General features: G+C 44.4%; 1 protein-coding gene across 1 annotated transcript in view; it reads left to right on the forward strand.

The window, feature by feature from the left end:
- sdc2 (syndecan 2) overlaps window positions 1-20,108 on the forward strand; it is a 35,502-nt gene extending 15,394 nt beyond the window's left edge. The window contains exons 2-4 of the mRNA XM_031866441.1: window positions 15,896-16,010; window positions 16,718-16,890; window positions 19,152-20,108. Coding sequence (XP_031722301.1) covers window positions 15,896-16,010; window positions 16,718-16,890; window positions 19,152-19,352 — 489 coding nt within the window. The 3' untranslated portion in view covers window positions 19,353-20,108. The remainder of the gene's footprint in view (window positions 1-15,895; window positions 16,011-16,717; window positions 16,891-19,151) is intronic.
- The last annotated feature ends 81 nt before the right edge of the window (window positions 20,109-20,189 follow it).

The following is a 20,189-nucleotide window of genomic DNA, read 5'->3' on the forward strand; positions in this document are numbered from 1 at the left end:
CCCCCCCCCCCCCCCCCCCCCCCCGTTCCTTCTGTTTATCCCTTCCTTAAGTCGTCACTCTCCCCTCTCTCTTTCACGGTCTGTCTCTTTCTGACAGTTATGTGTGTGACTTCCAACATCAACCTTTCTCGCCGCTCTGTAAATAGAAAACACATTATCCCTGCTCTAGAGGTGATGCCATGTTTGCCTCGACTGAGAGCAGGATTTACCCTTGACCGTTTGCTTCTTCTTTTTTTTTTTTTTACCATTATGGTTCTTATTTATTCTTTTGCAATTCCTCTATCTTGCACTTTCTTTCTGCACCCATCCTTTCTCCTCCCTCCTCCCCTCACACTCTAGTCCTGTGGCCTGCTGACTCCCTTGAGTCCGAATCCTCTTAAGGAAAAGGCTTGGATGGCAATTCAATCGCTGCACCGCAAGGATTGAACCAGATCAGCCAACAAAGCGGCACCATCGCGCCCCCACGCCCCCCACGCCTTGCATGCCTCTGCCCCATGTGCTTCTCTCTCTCTCCCTCTCTCCCTCCCATCTGGCTTTCATCTCAGGTGATAAAGGCCTATTTGTCAGAGCTGGCAGCAGTGAGAGATTGTCGTCCTGGATGGAGGAATGTGGCACATCATCTTTTTTTATTTTTTTTTCCTGTACGCCGATAAGTGCATAAATAGCTACACGTATTAACAGGCATGAAAATACGGTTTGGTTATCTGTGTTTCCACTCTTCCAGTTATGCGTTCATAATCCAACCATCTATTCATGTCATCTGAAATACATGAGGTACATTTTAAAACGGGCAAAGAGTTTTCGGTTAAAGGGTGACTACGGTGTTTTTCATCCTTATTTTCTCGTGTCTTTGTACCTTGGTGAGTAATGGGGACAGATTTTTTATTTTTATTTTTTTTAATTGGTCCAGTATTAAGGGAGAACGCTGCAGACGGTTACCGCTAAACAGGTGCTATGTAATCATATCGGGAAATTCCAGACCGTCAACGTCCATCCAAAAGTGCTTGTTTGAACCACTGACTGTCTGTCTCGTTCTGGAATCTGGCGTCACATCTACGTCTTTGATTTATCTAAATATTCGGCCGTGACTTTGAAAATCTTTCAGATAACACGAAGCTACGCTTTCTGTGCTCCGACACAGCAAAATCTGACAACTCCGGCTCCTCTCTACAACTCTCACTTAAGTTTCCACCGTTGTCTCCCGGAAACAAGTTTCCATTGCAGCCCGTTTAGCCGGCTGCCTTCTGCAGTCCACACTGGACCAATTTCAAAAACTCTTGTCTTAATTAGTCACTTACACACAAAATCATGGGAAAATAGAGGCCAGCTTGAAAATACGGCAGTTACCCTTTAAATTGAAATAAACCACAGCAGCGTTTTTTCTCACATTGCAGTGCGTTGAGCTTTCAGAGCCACCGTACCTTCTCCAATCCATCCTCTATATCTGATGTATTTTATGTGGTGAGGAAGACATGTGGCAAACTTTGACCCCCACAGTCCTCGAGAGAGCCTTCATGTCGGGGTGTTAATGATCTGGCAACAAAGAGTGCACGGTTTCTGTTTTCTGTTCTTTCTTTTTTGGCAACAGATTGATCGGAGACGCACACATAGACTAAGATGCTAAAATGTGTGTGTGTGTGGGGGGGGGGGACTAGACTATATTAAGTTTGAAACCGGTTATGTAGTTCATCCATCGAGCGCACACACACACACTGTATATGAGGGAGCGCAAATTCAGTCGCATGATGCTGACCACACACACCTTGCCCTGGGGATTTTTATAACTCCAGTGAAACACACACACTTTAAAAAGAGCAGAGCTGATGGAAACCATGCCCTTGCATTGACAAAGTGACAGAGAAAACCAGACAGTGTGAGGTGTGACTGACAAGAAACTGCTGACATCCACACCAAAAAAAATTTTAAAAAGACTTTTCATTGAAGGTTATCTTTATTTAACTGAAAAGAAGACAAGTGATTGACTAATTGGCCTATTTTGTGTGGAACAAAGTGCAATTTAATTTACACTCAGCTAAAAGTGAATTGAACTCGGCACCTTGATTGTTATAAGACAAGTTGATTAGCTTAGCTCTTAGTCTGGAGCGCATGATCAGTGATTAATGACTTTGACCCCCTCTGGAGCATTAAACTATGTGCATGCCGTTGTTTCAAAGATTAAGGGCACCGAGTTCAAAACACTCTAAAAGTCCCCCTTTATGTTAGACGTGCACGCCAGAGGTAGAGCAGCTAATGGGAGACTGAGGACGAGGTACGAGGCACCACGCTGTATTTTATACTTTATTTCTTCAGCATGTCATTTTTACACCTCCAGCATTTGAACAACTGTTCTGTTCAAGAACAAAGTGTTCAAGTACAAAGCATCCACACACAGGCATCATGGAACAAATGCACACACGTACACAAAGCCTAATTATAGTGATGGGGTTCAAACAAACGCACGTTCCAGTAGTGTGTGTGTGTGCTTTGTTGACAAAAGTTCAGTCAGCGGTGCAGAACACAGGACTCACTGACCCCACCGTGTCTCAGGTGATTATGATATACTTGTACTGTGTGTATGTGTATTATGTATCTGCCGTATTTGCATGTGCACACAACTATTCATTTCAATTGACCCGTCCAGCATACTTTTACGGCTATCTTTGTGGGCACCAATGAGTTTTAGACCTTCAGAGCAAGGACATTTTGGTTGGTCCTCACTTTGAGACAGACCTTCAGAGGCCTGTTTGAGGGTTCAGGCTTTGGTTTTAAGGTTCAGGTTATAGTTAGGTTTAGGTCAGGGTGTAGGGTTGGGGTCAGGCTTTTAGGTGTGATGGTTAAGGTTAAGGTAAGGGGCTAGGGAATACGTAATGTCAAAGAGTGTCCTCACAAAGATAGAAGTACAAGGTGTGTGTGTTTGAGGGGGGCGAGGCTTGTTGTGTTTGTGCACACTGTATGACGTTGGGGTCAGCGCACAGGTCAAAGCAACCCGGTCTGTAGTTTGTGTGTTCAGGAACATGTGGCAGCTCATGTGTACATACATATCTGAGATGTCTTTTTGTCTGTGTGTTTATTTACTGACGGCACCGTGCTGAAAATGTGTGTGTTGCCCCGTGGCACAGGTGTGTGTGCACAGCCGAGGTTTACATAACACACAGCGTGATAGATCTCAGGTGGGAGCCCCGAGAAGCTTTGAATAACGGTGGCTGTATTTATTCAGGAATGTGTTTTATAATGCAAATGATATAGAATTTGCCTAATCTGTAAAAATTAAGAAATAACTTCCGGATTTGTAAAAGCATCCAAAACGCGTATTAATAACACTGAACCTGATGTTATACAGGAGCCGATATATACAGGAGCTCTTTTAAATTCCCACATTTGAATGGACATAAATCACAAGTCATTCAGGTTGTTTATTGGCAAAACAGTCTGGTGGCAAAAATTCCGACCACAAATCCAAAAAAAAAGCACAAAGTGCGAATTATATTTGGTGTTCATGGTTCTGGTGTGTGACCATAAAAGGATTGTTTTGGCAGCACGTTACTGCAGCTAATGCTGCCAGCTTGTGAGAGCGGAACATTTCCAGAAATGTGGAGGAAGTGGTCCGATATCAAAGTCAAAACGCCAAGAAGGGCAGATGTGTCCACCACCATGTGGGGGTCAGAGGACACGAGCGTCTGCCGTCTATAATTGAGGACTTCCTCGTCAGCTGGGAGTCACTAAAGCAGCGTATTATTTCCTCTTTCCACCCGTTTCATTGGCTATTTGAAAAACCAAACCAGTTTGGGCTGAGATATTTGTATTCATAATTGTATTCACGTTTACTTGTCAACTTTGTTCAAATGCATCCAATTGTGCAAACGCAACGTATATAAATGACGCTCTTGGAACTTTCTGGAACATTTAATGTAGGGTGTTGAACTGATGAATAACAACAATAAGATCATCTTATTCTGACAGTAAACTGTACCATAAGGTTGAGGCTAAGCTTCCACTAATAATCGTTGAAAGGTTTTTCCATCCATCCCCCCCCCCCGTCTTCTTAGCAGGCCCGGTCCAAGGACACGAGATAAAGAGAGACCTGTTTTCTCTCTCTCACTCCCTTACAGATGGTCTTGGCACCCTCACTTAAGTATTCCTCCTTCCCCCGGCTTTTCAAACCAGGAGAAGTCCGTCTGTGTGTGTGTGTGTGTGCGTGTGCGTGTGTGTGCGCGTGTCGGGCCGCTGACAGCAGCTGAGCACAGCGGAGCTTCAGTTCTTGGCTACATGCTACTCAACCAAACCCCCCCCCCCCCCCCCACCCACCCCCGCCTGTCGGTGCAGAGAGGTAGATAACAGTCACACGGGCGTTTAACTAGAGGAGGATGTACACGCGCGCATTCCTTCCCCGCTGAACCGAGTATTACATAGCGGGCCTGAAAGATGGGAAGGTCTCGTACAGGCAGCGGCGGCGGCGTTGCATTGCTGTACAGCCTCTTTTATTCCGCTCTCTACCAATGTACACTGCAGCTCCTCCCCGGGAGAATACCTGCTCAGTTAGCAGCACAAGTATTCATTTCCTGCTCTTGCACAAGACGAAAGGCTAAGGTCTCATATAATGTGCACCTGTGGGCTTAAAAGTAAAGCTAAGTGAGTGCTGATGGGATGCAGGCGAAGGGCTGGAAATCGGCTGTTTTTCATGCCATGGGAGCCAGAGGTGGTTCATCGATGAAAGCGATGATTTCCATGACTATTCCGTCTCCAAGTGTGTTTTCATTGTTTCCGTTTGTGTCCGCCGTGATTGTTTCCTTCACCTCTGGCTGTTTTAAACATCCGCTCTTTCTGTTGTCGGCTTTCTTCATCCCTCTTTCTCTGAGCTGCTCTGAAGAGTGACGCACAAACAGCCCCCCCAGCCCTCAAGGTCCTTGTGAAATGAAAGGGGACATATTATGAAGAAATCGGTTTCAACCCTGTCAGACATGGCTTTTTTTGGGAGGTGGGCTTAAAGAGACGGGTGCTAAAACAGTGTTTCAGACAGTAGGTGAAATACAGGTATACGCAGACAGACGGTGTGAGAGAAATAACGTGTTCCCTGAACATTGAAGTATGTAGACACGTTGTAGTGGAAAACCCAATATACAAGTATGAACCTGAAAATGAGCACCATATTTCCCCTTTGAATGGATGGCAGGATATAGTTAATAGTAGAGCTAAAACTCTTTCCCCCGAAAAAATAATTAGCCAATATTTTGTTAGTCGAATATGTCATTTTTCAGGAAATGATTACCTTGTTATGGCTTTTCATTTGTCTTAAGTGAAAGTAAACTGAATTGGAACTGAACTTATTAGTCACTTAATGGATGAGTTGGTTGAATGTGACAATCATTTCAGTCATAAGAAAATAAAGCCGCCAATTATCAGGTCGGTATCATCAGGTTGCTGTTTTTCTCTTTCTTTCATATCATTGTAACATAATATCTTTGGGCCTTTTGGGCAAATAGAAATCCGCTGTTGCAGGTTTAACGAAGCCGAGGCCTAAAGGTGTAATTAAGAGGCTTGATATCAACATGATTGCTTCAGTTTTTCTGACAAAAACAATGTCAGAACAGACTAGAATCTTGAGGGAAGATCATCTACACTTTGTGGATAACCCAGAATGTGAAGAAGGCATAGTTCAAACCTCTTTAAAGGAAGAATAAGAGATATTTTCTGGATAATAAGACAGTAGGGGCATTTCAGATTCAACCGGTGATGGTTCACTTTGGGTCCAGAGAGGGATAAACTGTTGGCAAAACTTCTCTCCGTTTATCAGCTCTTGTTCAACAAGCGCAGCGTTCTTATTCACAGAGCTGCTTTCACATTCGCGTGTACATGACTCGACTCCATTTTGAGTCCCTGCGAGTGGTTTGAGCCTCTGATATCTGGTTTATTCATGATATGGGCTGTGCTATCACTTCCAGCTAAATGGAGAAACTCCAGATTGTTCCCAAAGCTGCGCCTTGGTGCTTTCGGGTTATTGGACTCTTTTGAGATACGGAATATGAAACCTGTTTTATAGAACACACTTAAATATCTCTTCCTGCATTTGCTCTTCCCTTCTCTACAATGCTCAGCTCAAGCTTTTCTCTTTAGCCTCATATTTCTCTCCTGTCTGGAGGGGAAGAAAGCTGCCGTGCTGCAGCAAATCGTTCTGCCCCCCCCCCCCCTCCCTCCCTCCCACCCCTCTTCAGCACCAGAGATGACTGGAAGGTGAAGCCCATTTCCCAGTGTCTAGAGTTTCACGGCTGACAAAGAATCTGAGCTTTCCCGTGCGTATCGGAGGCCGTTTTTTAACGGAGCTGAGGAATTTCCCCCCAAGTCCCAACCGGCGGACAGGCGAGCGGAGAGGCGGTACAGGAGGGGGGAGAAAGAGGGAGGGATTTTTCATCCAACGGAGCAGCAGAGCTCGCCCGGGCCCTGGGAATCCGCAGAGCTCCTTCTTGCTCAGAGGGCCAGAAAGAGAGAGCCAGTTACGGTTCATGGGGCTGGATACCACAGCACTGAGGTATTCTCTATGTAGGGCCATGTTGAAGCCACATGAGCTACACATTGTCCCCCCCCTCCCCCCTCTCTCTCTTCGTGAGTTCTGGCAGCGCTGAGGGAGAAATTTCCCAGCGAGAAGGTTTACATTAACTTTGCATTAAATTCGATCGGGGGCCTCCAGAGACCCACTTGACAGAATCAGACAGCCTTTAATTAGAGTGGTGAAACATTCGGCGTTCTGAGATCAGCTGCAATGTGTTGCTGCGGCATGTGAGACGCGCTTGCAGGGAAGCGTAATACAAAGCTGCTGTGAGAGCTGCAGTTTTTTTTTAAATTTATTCTTTTACTTGATTTTCACACAGTTTTTGGCGGCGGTTGCATGTTCCATTGTTACTTACCTGAGCATCCAAAACACGACCGGACCGGGGGGGGGGGGACCATTGTTCACCTCTCCAGACAGTGGTCGGTCAGCGTGTGTCTTGTTTTTCTTGGAAACCGTGGAATTGACTCTTCATCCTGTTGGGAAGCAATACCGCATGGCAGGAAGTCATAGCCTCTCCGTGTTGTGTCTCCCTGGCCGGTGGGGATGAAGGAACATTTTTTTCTCTGTTTGTTTGCCTTGAAGTCGCAGTGAAACTCCCGGTCCACCCCTTACGGCCAGGAAGCGTCGATTTTTGTTTTAATTTGACTTGTGCTGACAAGAGTCTACATGAAACAAGAGTCTACTTATATACTAGCGGATCTGTGAGGCCGCACTGAGGCAGACAGCATTTATCTCAAAGCACAACTGACGTTATGCTAACATGCTTATGATGACGATGTCACTATGTTGATGTTCAGTAGGTATGATATCTAGTTATCATGCTAGTGTTGGCAAATTAGCTGGAATTTGGTCATGAACTTAAATATTGGACTTTTTTTGATCTGATGATGGCATTATATGGAAGCTTAAACTATACCGAATTACATCATAATTCCTCAAAAAGTTGTGCTAATGCACCAGTAAGAAGCTGCTCTCCTCTTTATAATGACAATAACAAAGGGGTAACTCGTCTTTCCACCGTTCACCCATGTCAAAAGTTTTATATTCTGGATTTATCTAAAAGAGCACTAAATGATATTTGGAAAAAGAGAAGTGTCATGTCTAATAATTCTTCTGTTTTTGCTCGGTGTGAAACACCATAGGAGCCCAAGTAACTTAGTACATACAAGACATTGAAACAAGACAAGAGACCCAGATGTAATTCCTCAGGAGCTGGCAAACCAAACTAGGGCTCAGTTATTATTGGACGTGCATTTGACAGGAAGTAGAAGAGGATTCCTGCAGGAAGCCCACGTTGCTCTGTGTCTGATGGCTGTCACTGAGCAAGTGTTTGGGAACATTTCAGGCCAAAGAAGTTCACAAGTCGATCTAATACTGAAAGTTTTCTGACCAAAACCAACAATGTGTTTGCCTGTCTCTCAATACTTCCTGAGCTCCCCATGTGGTTGTCAGCCCCGAGCCCATTAAAACTGTCAGGAATAAATACTTTTCCTCAAACAGCTGGGCACTGTAGTCTGCAGGAGACACTATTTTCAACTGCGGATAAACACACACATTTGGTGCTCGGGTGTGAGTATTTACGGCAGCGGGGATGGTGTGTGTGGCATTGACTCAAAATAAACTACAGAGCCCACGTGTATTGCAGTGTGTGGTTCATTGGTGCGTCTCGAATGGTTCTTGGTCCTCAATGGAGCTCTGTGGTACAGAGGAACAAGCTAAATCAGCCACCTTGTGCTCATAAGATCAAGTCGCGGTTTGATTTGCCGACAATAACATGAAAAACGGATCATCTCTGGAACCCGTCTGTTAACTGTGCACGTCTCTTGTAGCGGTCCACCTTCAGTTTGAGGCCGTGAGTTGCGCGCAGAGGTGCAGACACCCCTGGAAGTTTGTTTTTTTGAGCTGGAAACCCCTCCGGCTCCAGCCGAGCAGCCCTGTGGAATGTGGCGTATGCCTTTCCATGTCAGACGGCAGTTTGTTTTGGAACGGGAGACGATATCGAATCTGAGCCGAATGCACCCACACGCTCAGCTGGGGAGGTGCAGAAGGCCACGTGATCTCACCCTTTAGGAGCATTGAGAAAATGAACATGAGTCGGGGAGGGGGTGGGATCAAATGTCCATAGGATGTGTCTGAGAGACTTCTTTAGATTTATGTGAAGCTGTTGTTTTGTGTTGACTTTATGTGTTTTCTCAGTTTTTGTAAATCTGCGACTTTAGAGGAATATATTTCCGGCATGTCTCGTGCATTCTGAAATGCACTCTTTGAACTTGGCTGAGTTATTAGGTGAACAGCGGAAACTCTTTGGTCGAGTGAGGAGGCGGCGTCCGCAGAAGTAGGTGTTTAAAACCGTAAATGTCAACTCCAAACGGTGGCTCTTTATCTCAGTCGCGCTCTCTTTCGCACTTCCTCTCCCTTCTCTCTCTGCGTCTGTCTCCCACACACACACACACACACACACACACACATAGACAGACAGACACAGACACAAACACACACACACTGGTGCACACAGCGGCCGTTACCCGCCAAACAGCTCAGCTGGAGTTGCTCCAGACCTTACGGGCTCCGAGAGTTTGATTTGTGTTGCCTTCCTGCAGGAACTCCCCCCTCTCTTCAGCCCGCGGCTCAAAGACTATCAATTAGTTCCTTATTATGATCGCTGGGAGGGCAATAAAAGTTAGAGTGGGTTCACACACACACTCACTCACTAACCTTTTTTGGCCCGTGAGAGTTCCAGTTTGGACATCCTCTCCTACAGTCCTGTAGTTGGCTCTTACTGCCTGCTGTGCTCTTGTTTACATTTTCCAAACAATGCTCACCACCCACATGCATGACTCACAGAGACCTTTTTTTTTTTCTGTCTGTCTTGCTTGTTTTTTTTTTTCAGTCATCAGCATTGTGTCGTGGGACACATTTAATAACTCCTCCTGTACTGTTTTTTTTTTTTCGTTCTCTAATAACACCATCCTGTTTCCAGCTGTTATTCACACTTCTTCCGTCTGCTCTAATGCTGCATGAATACAGGGAAGCCAATGTGCTGCCCTACATAGCCACCCAATCTCTCCTGGACTAGTCACTCCTCTCCTACCGGCAACTTCTCCAGACATAAGGGAGGCACGATAGTTATTATGAGTTGTGTTGTTTTTTACATACAAATTTGAAGGTTTTCTCCAGATGATATCCTCAGTGTTCCTCAACATACAAACACAGGAGTCTCCGGGATCATTTACTGACACTTTATGTGTCCGTTAGTTTTACATTTTTCAACTTTGTCACTTTGGTGTGGTGGATCGCTCTGAATGTCGTTCTAACGAGCCTCAGCCCGTGCTGCCCCACAGCTGTGATGAAGAAGGCAGCCGCAGGAAACACTTCGTCAGTGCAATAGGAGACAAAATGCAGCACCCCCTCTTTCATCTAACATCAACCGAGAATCTGAGATTTAAAGCGAGGGTTGGTAATGTTTGGTTATATTTGTTGAAATTCAACCCGACAGTAAATCCAATACAGATACAAAGATCTGGTATCTGTATCTACTTTCATTAGAATAGAGTTGGTAACACTGGCCTAGGTTTTTACAGTTGGATATTTATTTTTAAATCTATCTTATCATTGCTGGTTTCTCAACCTCCGCTTTAATTGGACATTAAGTTGAAATAGTCCAAACTGACTAACCCATAGGATCAGTGAATTGTTTCTATGTTGAGGAATCAATATTATTAAAAGCAGCAGCTCAGCCCACATTTCCACTGTGCTCCACTGTGCCTCTCTCTGTCTCCGTTCTCCTTCTTGTCCCTCCAGCTGGAGTAGGGGGGGACATCTCTGATGCCCCTCTCAGCCTCCTCTCCTCTGCTGTTTTTTGATGGCCCCGTCTGTTGTGCAGTGATAAAGTCCAAAGGAGGCCTTGGGCAGGGCGGGGGCGGAGGGCACAGTCAGACGGAGCAGAGCACAGTTGCTGCCTGCTGGACTGTGTTGCTGCATCGACCTTGCGTATGGATCTGTGGCAGGCCGAGTAGAACAGATAGAGTGAGAGACGGCAGGATAAACGGCCACCTTTGCTTTGTTAATTAGGGATTAACAGGCTCTGTCTCTCTCACGCACGCACACACACACACAGCCTTCCTCTTCACATGTTATTGAGTTCTCTCATAGTTGCAGATATTTGTTTGCCTGGTTGTGATAATGAGAAGTGATTTCTTTCAAGGGACAGAGACGCGCTCTACAGACTACTGCTTTCACAGCATGCAAATGAAGAACCGGGATGCCGTGAAAGTTAATGCACCTGAACAAGTGGAGAGGCAAAGCGCCTTTAGCGTGCTGCTGGAAATGTAGTGAACGAGGACAACTAGAGAAAACAATCGTTGATTATCAATTAATCGTTTTTTATCAAAGCAGCATCTTCAAGTTGCTTGTTTTGTCCAAAGTCCAGCACATAACCCTCCATAAAACTGCCACAAACGCTGTTTCCTCCCCGCTTTCAGTCGTCATGCTAGGCTAAGCTAACCGTCTCCCGGGATGCAGCTTCATGCTTACTTACCTACATGCCTGCTTTATACAGATGCGAGGGTGGTGTCAATCATCCCATCCCCGGCAGACACGACAGCGGACCGACGGAGGATCTGAGACGCTGTCTGTCTGCCAGCCTCCGTGCACTTATTTTTCCCTTTTTCTTCTCTCTGAAGTCCGTGTTATGATGTGTGTGTCTGTGTACTCCTCTCACGCCTTTGAGATGTGTGTGTGTGTGTGTGTGTGTGTGTGTGTGTGTGTGTGTGTGTGTGTGTCCCGTGGGTGCTTTCATGGACACGCAGATGTTCAAGTGTGTGTGTGTGTGTGTGTGTGTGTGCATTCCTCTGAGGAACACCATTTCCCCTGGCCTGACTTGGAGTTGAGCTAATATTTGTTAGGAGCCCACGGTTGGTTCAGATGACTCTATATGTATCACCACCATCCATCTCTTATATGTAGAGAGGAGGAGAGAGAGAGAGAGACGCAAATATTACACGGACACACACATACTGTAAGCATGCACAGGCCCAGCGCCTTTCAAGCCCCGCCAGGCATGAACATGGTGATTTTGACAGGCTCTTAGCAGAGCAACCTCCAGGCTACAGGATTGTCTGCAGCAGCGGGTTATCCCCCTCCCTCCCTCCCTCCCTCTCTTTTCTCATCCCCCACTCTCTCTGTTATCTCCCACTCTCCTCTCCCAGCCTCTTCTCATCTACGTTTTGTCCAGACTTGGTCTGCAGCTCTTCATGTCAAACAGAGAGAGTGACGGGGAGACACAGACAGACAGTGTGGAAGCTGCCCTCCCGCTGGCTTATTACTTCATTAGCGGTTAGAAATGCCGTGTAACCGCGGCTCTTCGCGCAGCTAATAGAGGGCACACATCACTAGCTGCTAGCTCATTATGGCAGCTCTCCCTCCTTCTCACTCGCGTGTCTGTCCCTGTCTCCGTCTCTAAGCTTAGTCAGACTATGTAGGATCTGCTTGTCAAGGTGTCCAAATGAGGGTGTGTGTGTGTTTTTTGTGCATGTGCAAATACCCATATGTGTCCTCGAGTCTGAGCGTGCATGTAAGGATTTACTTGTTATTCACCCAAAAGGATGAAAAGAGTCGGATATCTCCAGGAAGGCCACGCCAAAGCCGACTGTAACTAGAGTTTTGAGTCAGGAACTCTGAGGGTGAGGGAGTTGTGTGTCGCTGCACACAAAGGCGGCGCGCGGCATTGAGAATGTGTGCCTTTTACGCTGCACTGCACACAAACTGATGTGTCCTCCTCCCTCTGCTTCAGTGCTCCTAGTGCTTCTCTCTGAAGCGTGAGCCTTTTCTTTTCTTAGCTCGAGCTCGGAGAGTGACACTTGTCAAAGCAGGACTAGTGGAGAGTTAACCCTTATTATGAAGAGCGACTGAGTGCGTCTTTGAGGTGTGTAAATTCCCAGGGATCGCTCGGTGTTTGATAGCGGTTGTCATAGTGAAGTATTTGTGAGCTGTGGATTGGAGGTGATTTAACTCGGAGGCGAACCAGTGAAATTGTTACTGATTTGCGAGGGCTTGCCTCACTGATCAGGTTTGGTTCGTATGCAAGCGCACAGAGGAGACCCACCTCTTCACTGATGAGGTCCTGCAGGTCTTAAAGGTTTTATTTTCACCGGTTCTCAAAACATTATCACATTCACTTTCCGATTTAGTTAACGAGAGCACATAGAAAATGAGGAAAGGAGCACTGTTTTGGTTTCTTAACTAATTCTTTCGGAAATCTAACATTAATAACCACTAATAAGTCCCTAAATTAGATATTTCCAACTGGATCCATTTTACAAGCTCCCTGCCCTGAATCACAAGTAACTACAAGATTGTTTTTTTTTCGAATAGCTGTTGCTTAAACTAGAGCAGCCATGCAATAGTGGAGCAAACTCTCTCAGACTTCTGGGAGGCCTCATCCGTCAGCTCACTGGTTTCAGGAGTCCACTTCGCTCTACTTGTCGGCAGATTTATGTCTGAATCGGCTCGTAGTCGCTGATGAGGGCTGAAAGCAGAGAGACTACCTGTAAATGTCACCGGATTGATAAAGAGGGAGAAGTTTATCGCACACAGGCGTGTGTGTGTGTGTGTGTGTGTGTGTTAGTGACGGAGAAAGTCGGCTCCATCAAGTTTACATTGTACACACACTTGCTAGTGTGTCGGATAAGGTCTGTGAAGTTTATCGAGGTCGGACCTCCTCTCAGATCTGCACTGATGTCGTGTTGCTGCAATACTTTGCACAAAAGTGTTGAAACACGGCGACGAGACAGTGGAGTCAGCGGCCTTTTGTACGTGCACGTCTGGAATGAAGCGGGCCTGTGGACACTTTGTGTACCTCAGTGCGGAAACTTCAAAGGTTTCTCTCTGTTGGATTTGGCCTTATTGTCAACGTTTAAGGAGAGTTTGACGAGAGCATCGATCCCACTCTCACGTCTCTATGGTGATCAGAAGGAGCCAGCTAGCTTAGCTTAGCACAAAGACTGAAGGCAGGTGGAAACAGCTAGCCTGACTCTTTCCAAGGGAGCTCACTACTTACCAATTTTATTTTCACTATTTGATTAATCGAGAGAATTATTCGATAATGAATGGAGGCGTTAGCTGCGTCCCTTAAATAGTATCTTAAGGGATTCCTGGTAAAATATAGAATACATAAAACTATAGTTAGCGATCTGCATATCATCCATTTATTCATTTCACAAATCAGGTGAACGCTAATTCATTATAGTTAAAATGTCTTTGAAATCTTTTGTTTAATGGGCTCGAGGGGATTCATTGTTAATACTTTTAGCTCTTCATGCATTTCTTCACACATTTCCTGTGTGCGTGTGCGTGTGCGTGTGTGTGTGTGTGTCCATTTATATGCTCAATTGCTCACTCTAATGTATGTATAATCAGTGAATGAGTGAAAGCTTGCATACATTTGTAAAGCGTGTGTGTGTGTGTGTGTGTGGCCTCTATCTCATTAGTGCCCTTGGTCACCATTTGATCTGTGGCCTGCTCTCCTCGTGGTCCATTGTGCTCATATCGCCAATGCATAAAGACCTGTGGACCGGTGAATTGCTTCTGCCGGGCTGGAGCGGGGGAGGGGGGGGATTGTGTTTGGAAGGAGAACGAAGGCAAGAAAGGTTAAGATAAAGTTGCTTTGAACAAATTCCGCCTTTGATCAGGCGGTTCAGCGGTGAAAAGGCCTTTTCTAACAGAAGTCAGAGGGAGAGAGATGGAGATCCGTATTGTTCCGTTTCATCTCGCCTCTGTCTTTCTTTCTTTTTTTGCTCTTTCACACTGTTGTTCGCTGTGTGTACTCCCTGCCTCTTTGTTATGGAGAGCACCAGGCCTCTCTCTCTCTGTCTCTCTCATTACTCCACACAAGCACACACACATGTGCACATACAATGACTGAAACGCGTTAGTGAACACGCTCACATAAGAATAGCGGGTGTAATTGGAAATGCTGAGACGTACCTGAAAGAAGGCATTGTTCTCTGTTCTCTGTTCCTTCACCGAGTGATTGGACAGACTCTAATCTGCAGCCAGGGATTCACCGATCCCACTTTTGCAGTCCTGATAACGGTGCCTGGGCTTCTGGGTATTGGGTCGGTACAGAATACCGATTCGATACTGGAGTTTGCTAAGGATTGACTGTCGTTGAATTCTTCGTCATGATTCTTCATATCGGTATCGGATCGGAGCATCCCTATCTGCAATAACCTGTATAATCAATTCATTATTGTCATTTATCAAGCATTTTATGTGTTTTATATCTTTATAAATATAAATAAATCTACTATATTTGTCTTTTGGACTGCTGCGAGAACAAAATGAGCTATCGGAAGATGCTACTTGATCTCTAGGAAATTCTTTCAGAATTTTTATTTTTATTTATTTGCTTTTTAAATTGCAGCCAGGGGAAATAGGAATACTGAAACCCAGAGACAGTCTAGATCATTTACAGACTTGAAAACATGAATTCACGCAGACTATTCGATAATGAAAACAGCCCTACTTGCTTTCCCCCCCTGTCCAAACAAAGGACGTCGGAAAACATGATTTTTCTTCATTTCTATTGACCCGTTTTCTAAGCTCTCTCTCACAGCTTGCCTGTTCTTCGCAGTTAACAAACAAAAACACTTATTTCCTGTCAAGCCAATTGATTATATCCTTCAATCCAACTTCATTCAGGCCCGGGTTTATCAGCACAACATCCTCAGAGCAGACCTGCAACTGTAGCAACCCCACACACACACACACACTCAAACACAGATGAGATAATATTGTGTCTTTCTTTTGTTCTCTTTTTTCTCTAAAGCGGGACTATCGGTATAGAAGGGGCTGTACAACTGACCACAGATTGGTGAATAGGTGTTGCCATGGATGCGTTTATAGCTATTCCAGTCACACACACTCAACGGCAACATATAAATAGTCCCATGCACCACACAAAGACTTTGTACAAACAGTTTTTATATTTGTTATACTTAAGTGTCCAACATACATCAGGCTCTGCGAGCCACTTTGACTGAAAACTCCATTTTCTTGTTTTATTTCTTTTTAAAATCTCAACTTGCACTCCCTGTGAGGAGGTGCTTTTTAAACAAGCAGGCACTGTTGGAACTGTGGTCTTTTCAGCCAATCACTCCATTAAGCTGAAGCACAAACATTCCCACCACTCGGGCTTGTTGTCTAGACAACAACGGTGCCGTGGGAGGGGCTACACGTTGTGATTGGACGGTCACCTGTTCTTCATTAACGTCCTAAAATGTGTTTTATATATAGATGAGTAATAACGCCGACACACGTCCTCAAAATCATTCCATCTTGTGGTTTTCGCAGATAGCAGACGCAGCCAAGACCTCCTCTCAGGCGGATGACTTGTACCTGGACGACACAGGCTCAGGAGGTTACTACCCTGAAGACGATGACGACTTTTCCTCAGGGTCTGGCTCAGGTAAGACCCGCATATACGCACGCATGCTCTCACCGCATTACTCACTTGCAAGCTCAGCAGGTAATTACCCAGAGGTGTGACGACGACGACATCAATTTTCCGAGTCCTCTGCGGTTAAGTTTTTGCGAGTGTTTTTTTTCCGAGTTCCTCCCTCCTCTCTCGCTTTACCTCTCTCTCCTTTCTCCCATTGTCTTTGTCTGTTCTTCCTTTCACCGCCTCTCTCTTTCTCTGAGATTGCTTTGTTACCCAGACATGCTGTGGGCAAGTGTGCAAATTTTACATGTCTTTTTTTTATGAGCTCCTCTCCACTTGCTTTCAGCACCTTTACAGCCCTCATTCATTTGTCAAAAGTAACTCTTCTATCCGAGAGAGTTGTAGAGCTGCAGTGAGAGAGTGTCGTTTTAGGTCAAAGGAGAAAGGACTGTGATCAATAGCTCTTCCAATACTGTATATACACCCTATCAATCTGCCACTCTATTTTATTGGAGATACAAACTGTAAATAATGCATTGAAATGAACGAAGTTAAGACGAACTATACGACGGTGGGTGTGAAATATTGATAGCATGTACGTCCATGTTTTACCTATTTGCAAATACACACGACATAATCTTTTACGTCATCTCTACAGAGCAAACATGTCTGCCATTTTCTTTACACTCTCGCCTTTTTAATTGAAAGACATCACTTCCCTGTTTGTCTCCAAGGTGGAGGTGAAGTAGTGGTGGAGGAGACGGTGACTGTCAGTATGGTTTATATCGAGCCCAATGCAGCAGAACCCACCCAGGACGCCACCAAAGATTTCACGCCCAGGGTGGAGACGGCCACGGTCAGAGAAAAGGCCAAGGACAGCCCGCCCAAGAAACCATTTAGAACAGAGGTAAGTGGTACTGCCCGACCCACGCTCAATCATTTAGTCTGATACAGCTTCTATAAATTCTGATAATGATATATCGGTCCTACAAAGAACGTTTTTGATCACATACCATTAAATTGCTCTTTTCCTTTTTACAATTGTGACCAGGAAATGTACGGGGCAGGACATTTTACAGTTCAAAAATAAATGTACTACTACTCTCTGCTTGACAAACTACATGATAGTGACGGCCCTAAAAAATCCTAAAAAACTACAATGATTTTGTAGATATGATACCAAAGGAAAGCTTGTTTGTTGTTTAAACCAGCGTGGTCTATCAGATATTTGGAGATGGCAGAAAGTTTTGACTGTTGGAAATCAAGCAATAGTTTTGACATTTTGGAAAATACACGAATTCACTCTCTTACTGAGATTGAGACAAGAAGATCGACACCACTCTCACGTTTGTCTGTGACATATTAAGCTGGAGCTAGGAGACGGTTAGCTTAGCTTAGCATTAAAGCTTTCGGTCTTTGTGTCAAGCTACACTAAACATTGCTCGGCTGTAGTTTCGTATCAAGATATGACGGTTGTATCGGTCATCTCCCTAACTCTCGGGCAAGAAAGCAGAGAAGCATATTTTCCACTGTTTTGAACCATTTCTTTAAGTAGAAATTCTGTATTTGACAACGTATGTGATCCTGCTGATATTCCCACATGTGTTTATGCTCCACCTTGAGCACATGGCGCTCTGAGCATCTTAAAATTCCACAATCACAATTTTTAAAGTACATTTCAATACTTAAAGTATATGAAACTATTCCGCTGTCACGTCCACAAACATTTCCACTCTTGCTTTATGATTAGGTGTGTAGGACATAAAACCACTTAAAGTCATTTGTAACTATGTACTCAACAGAGAGCGACACAGTAGCTCGGTGTGTCTTCAGCTGACCCAGTATGTCATCAAATCCTCTGTAATACCATGAGGTTGCATTCCGGATAAAGATCAAGTGCTCACGTCAATTCTCAATGTTTTCGCTCCATTGCAAATTATGGAGGATTACATCTCTCTCGGACATAATCGCATATTCTGGAACCATCCTAGATCTAACTTGTGTGTGGGATGCACTCTTACTCTACTGTACTGGATACTACATCTGTTGGGGATTAGTCGTCAAGGTCTCAACCCTCTAAGCCAAGCCTACCTGGCCCAGTTCCATTGTTTTTTTCCTTCTCCTGCCTCTGTTACTACTCCCTAAGGCAAATGCACTGGCCCAGTTCCATTTTGGTCCTTTGCAACCTTCTCTAGTGTTAATAGGAAAATAAAAACATGAGATACATGGGCCCATATCCATTCCAGGTACTTTGCTTCTTTTCCTAGACTCCCAGAAAAACCTCCGGTTCACTGGTTCTGTTTTCTTTAACTACTTTTTTTTTTTTTTTTAGCCTTGCACTAATCTTTTTGGGCATTTTTTTTTCCTCTGGCAAGCCTCTATAGGTTTCATTTTGGTCCCCATTCTCCTCCTTTGCCTGGACCCCCATGCTAAGTGGACCAGTGAAACCCTCCCTTTATTTCTTAAAGGAACATTTTTAGAAGTACTTGTTTGATACTCATCACTCACACAGCTGGAACCAACAGTCAGTTAGCTTAGCTTAGCATAAACATTTTAAACAAGGGGACAGCTAGCCTGCCTCTGTCAAAAGGTTTTAAAATCCTTGTCAACTGATAGAAGCTCACTAATAAACATGTTATATCTTGGTTGTTTATATCTTTGTTTGTTTGTTGGCGCAATGAAATCCCGAAAATAGCCCCATTGTAAAACCGCAAATTGTTATTTATAGACATCAGTTTTTGAACAGATTAAACCAACAAGATATAACATGTTTATAAGAGAGTTTAAGAGGTGCTCGTAGATGGGCAGATTGTCTTACTTTTAGACAGATTTAGGCTAGCGGTTTCCCTTTTTCCCCTCTTTATGCTAAGCTAAGCTATCCGGCTGCTGGCTGTAATTTCCTATTAAACTAACAGATATGGATATGAGAGTGGTATTAATCTTCTCATCTTGCTCAGAGCAAGAAAGCGACTAGGCGTATCTCCTAAAATATCAAGCTATATCTCAAATATTGACAGTAGCGAGGAATTCTGGGATTATGCCATGACGCCTGAATGAACACTAGTCATTTAAACACACAGACAAGGACTATCAGAATGTGAAAGTTGATAAACGTTAATCAACCTTAATCTTCCTTGTATCCATCCTGTTTTTCTTCTCCTCATTCAGGCACCAGTGCCAGTTACAGAGGACTTGCAGAGGAACCAGATGACTAGTACGACTAGTGCCCCCGGCTCCCCCCAGGATCCCATTGAGGTCCGCACTGAAAACCTCTTCCAGAGGACAGAGGTTTTGGCAGGTATGTGTCACAATGAACAACAACACACTGCTATAGGCGGGTTTTGTTACTTTTGGACTGTTTCCTACTGATTCTAGCCTTTAATGCTAAGCTAAGCTAACTGCATCTTGGCATTAGCTTCATATTTGTATTACAGAAAGTTCTCGTCTCTTAACAAGATGGCGTAATTGACCAAAATGTCAAACAATTCCTTAAATATTTCAGCACATAATGAAAGTAGCCTTTCAGTTTGACATTCCACCAATAAATTATTCGATGCATTCTGGGAGCGTTTATTTAATTTGCCTTCTAATGTTTCTCAAATTCTTACACGTTACGACATGTCAGCGTATTGCTGGTAAACGGCTAAATCTAGAAAAATCCAGGAAACATTTTCCCTAATGTCTCCCACCTAATCCACTTCTGAAAAATAATTATTTTTAATGAACTCGGTCTGCATCCCTCTGTGGGACCTTGTAGAGTTCACAGCGTTGTGGGTGTTTCAAGTGTATCACTTTGAATACATGAAAGAGTGTGGAATTATCTGACTGGAAATCTCTGTGCTCTCTGATGCCGATTCTCTCTCCCGACGTATCTGAGGCGAATACTGATTGGCACCTCACTTTTACTTTGTTGTGATATCCATCTGGTGTTGGCAATATGCAGAAACAACATCAACAGGGACAAATCAGGACGGCTTCAGTTAGACGAAAGCTCGGCTCCATTCTTTCTCCAACTGAAAGTCTCATTTCATCTTTGTCACTTTGACAGTAAAAGAAGAGTAGTGCCAGTAGAAAGTCTTTGGATAAGCCCTGTAAATATAGTGTGTGTGTGTGTGTGTGTGTGTGTGTGTGTGTGTGTGTGTGTGTATATGTGTGTGTGTGTATATATATATATATATGTGTGTGTGTATATATATATATATATAT

This window comes from Anarrhichthys ocellatus, unplaced genomic scaffold (assembly GCF_004355925.1).
Source record: "Anarrhichthys ocellatus isolate YVR2014 unplaced genomic scaffold, GSC_Weel_1.0 scaffold35, whole genome shotgun sequence".
In the NCBI taxonomy this organism is placed as follows: Eukaryota; Metazoa; Chordata; class Actinopteri; order Perciformes; family Anarhichadidae; genus Anarrhichthys; species Anarrhichthys ocellatus.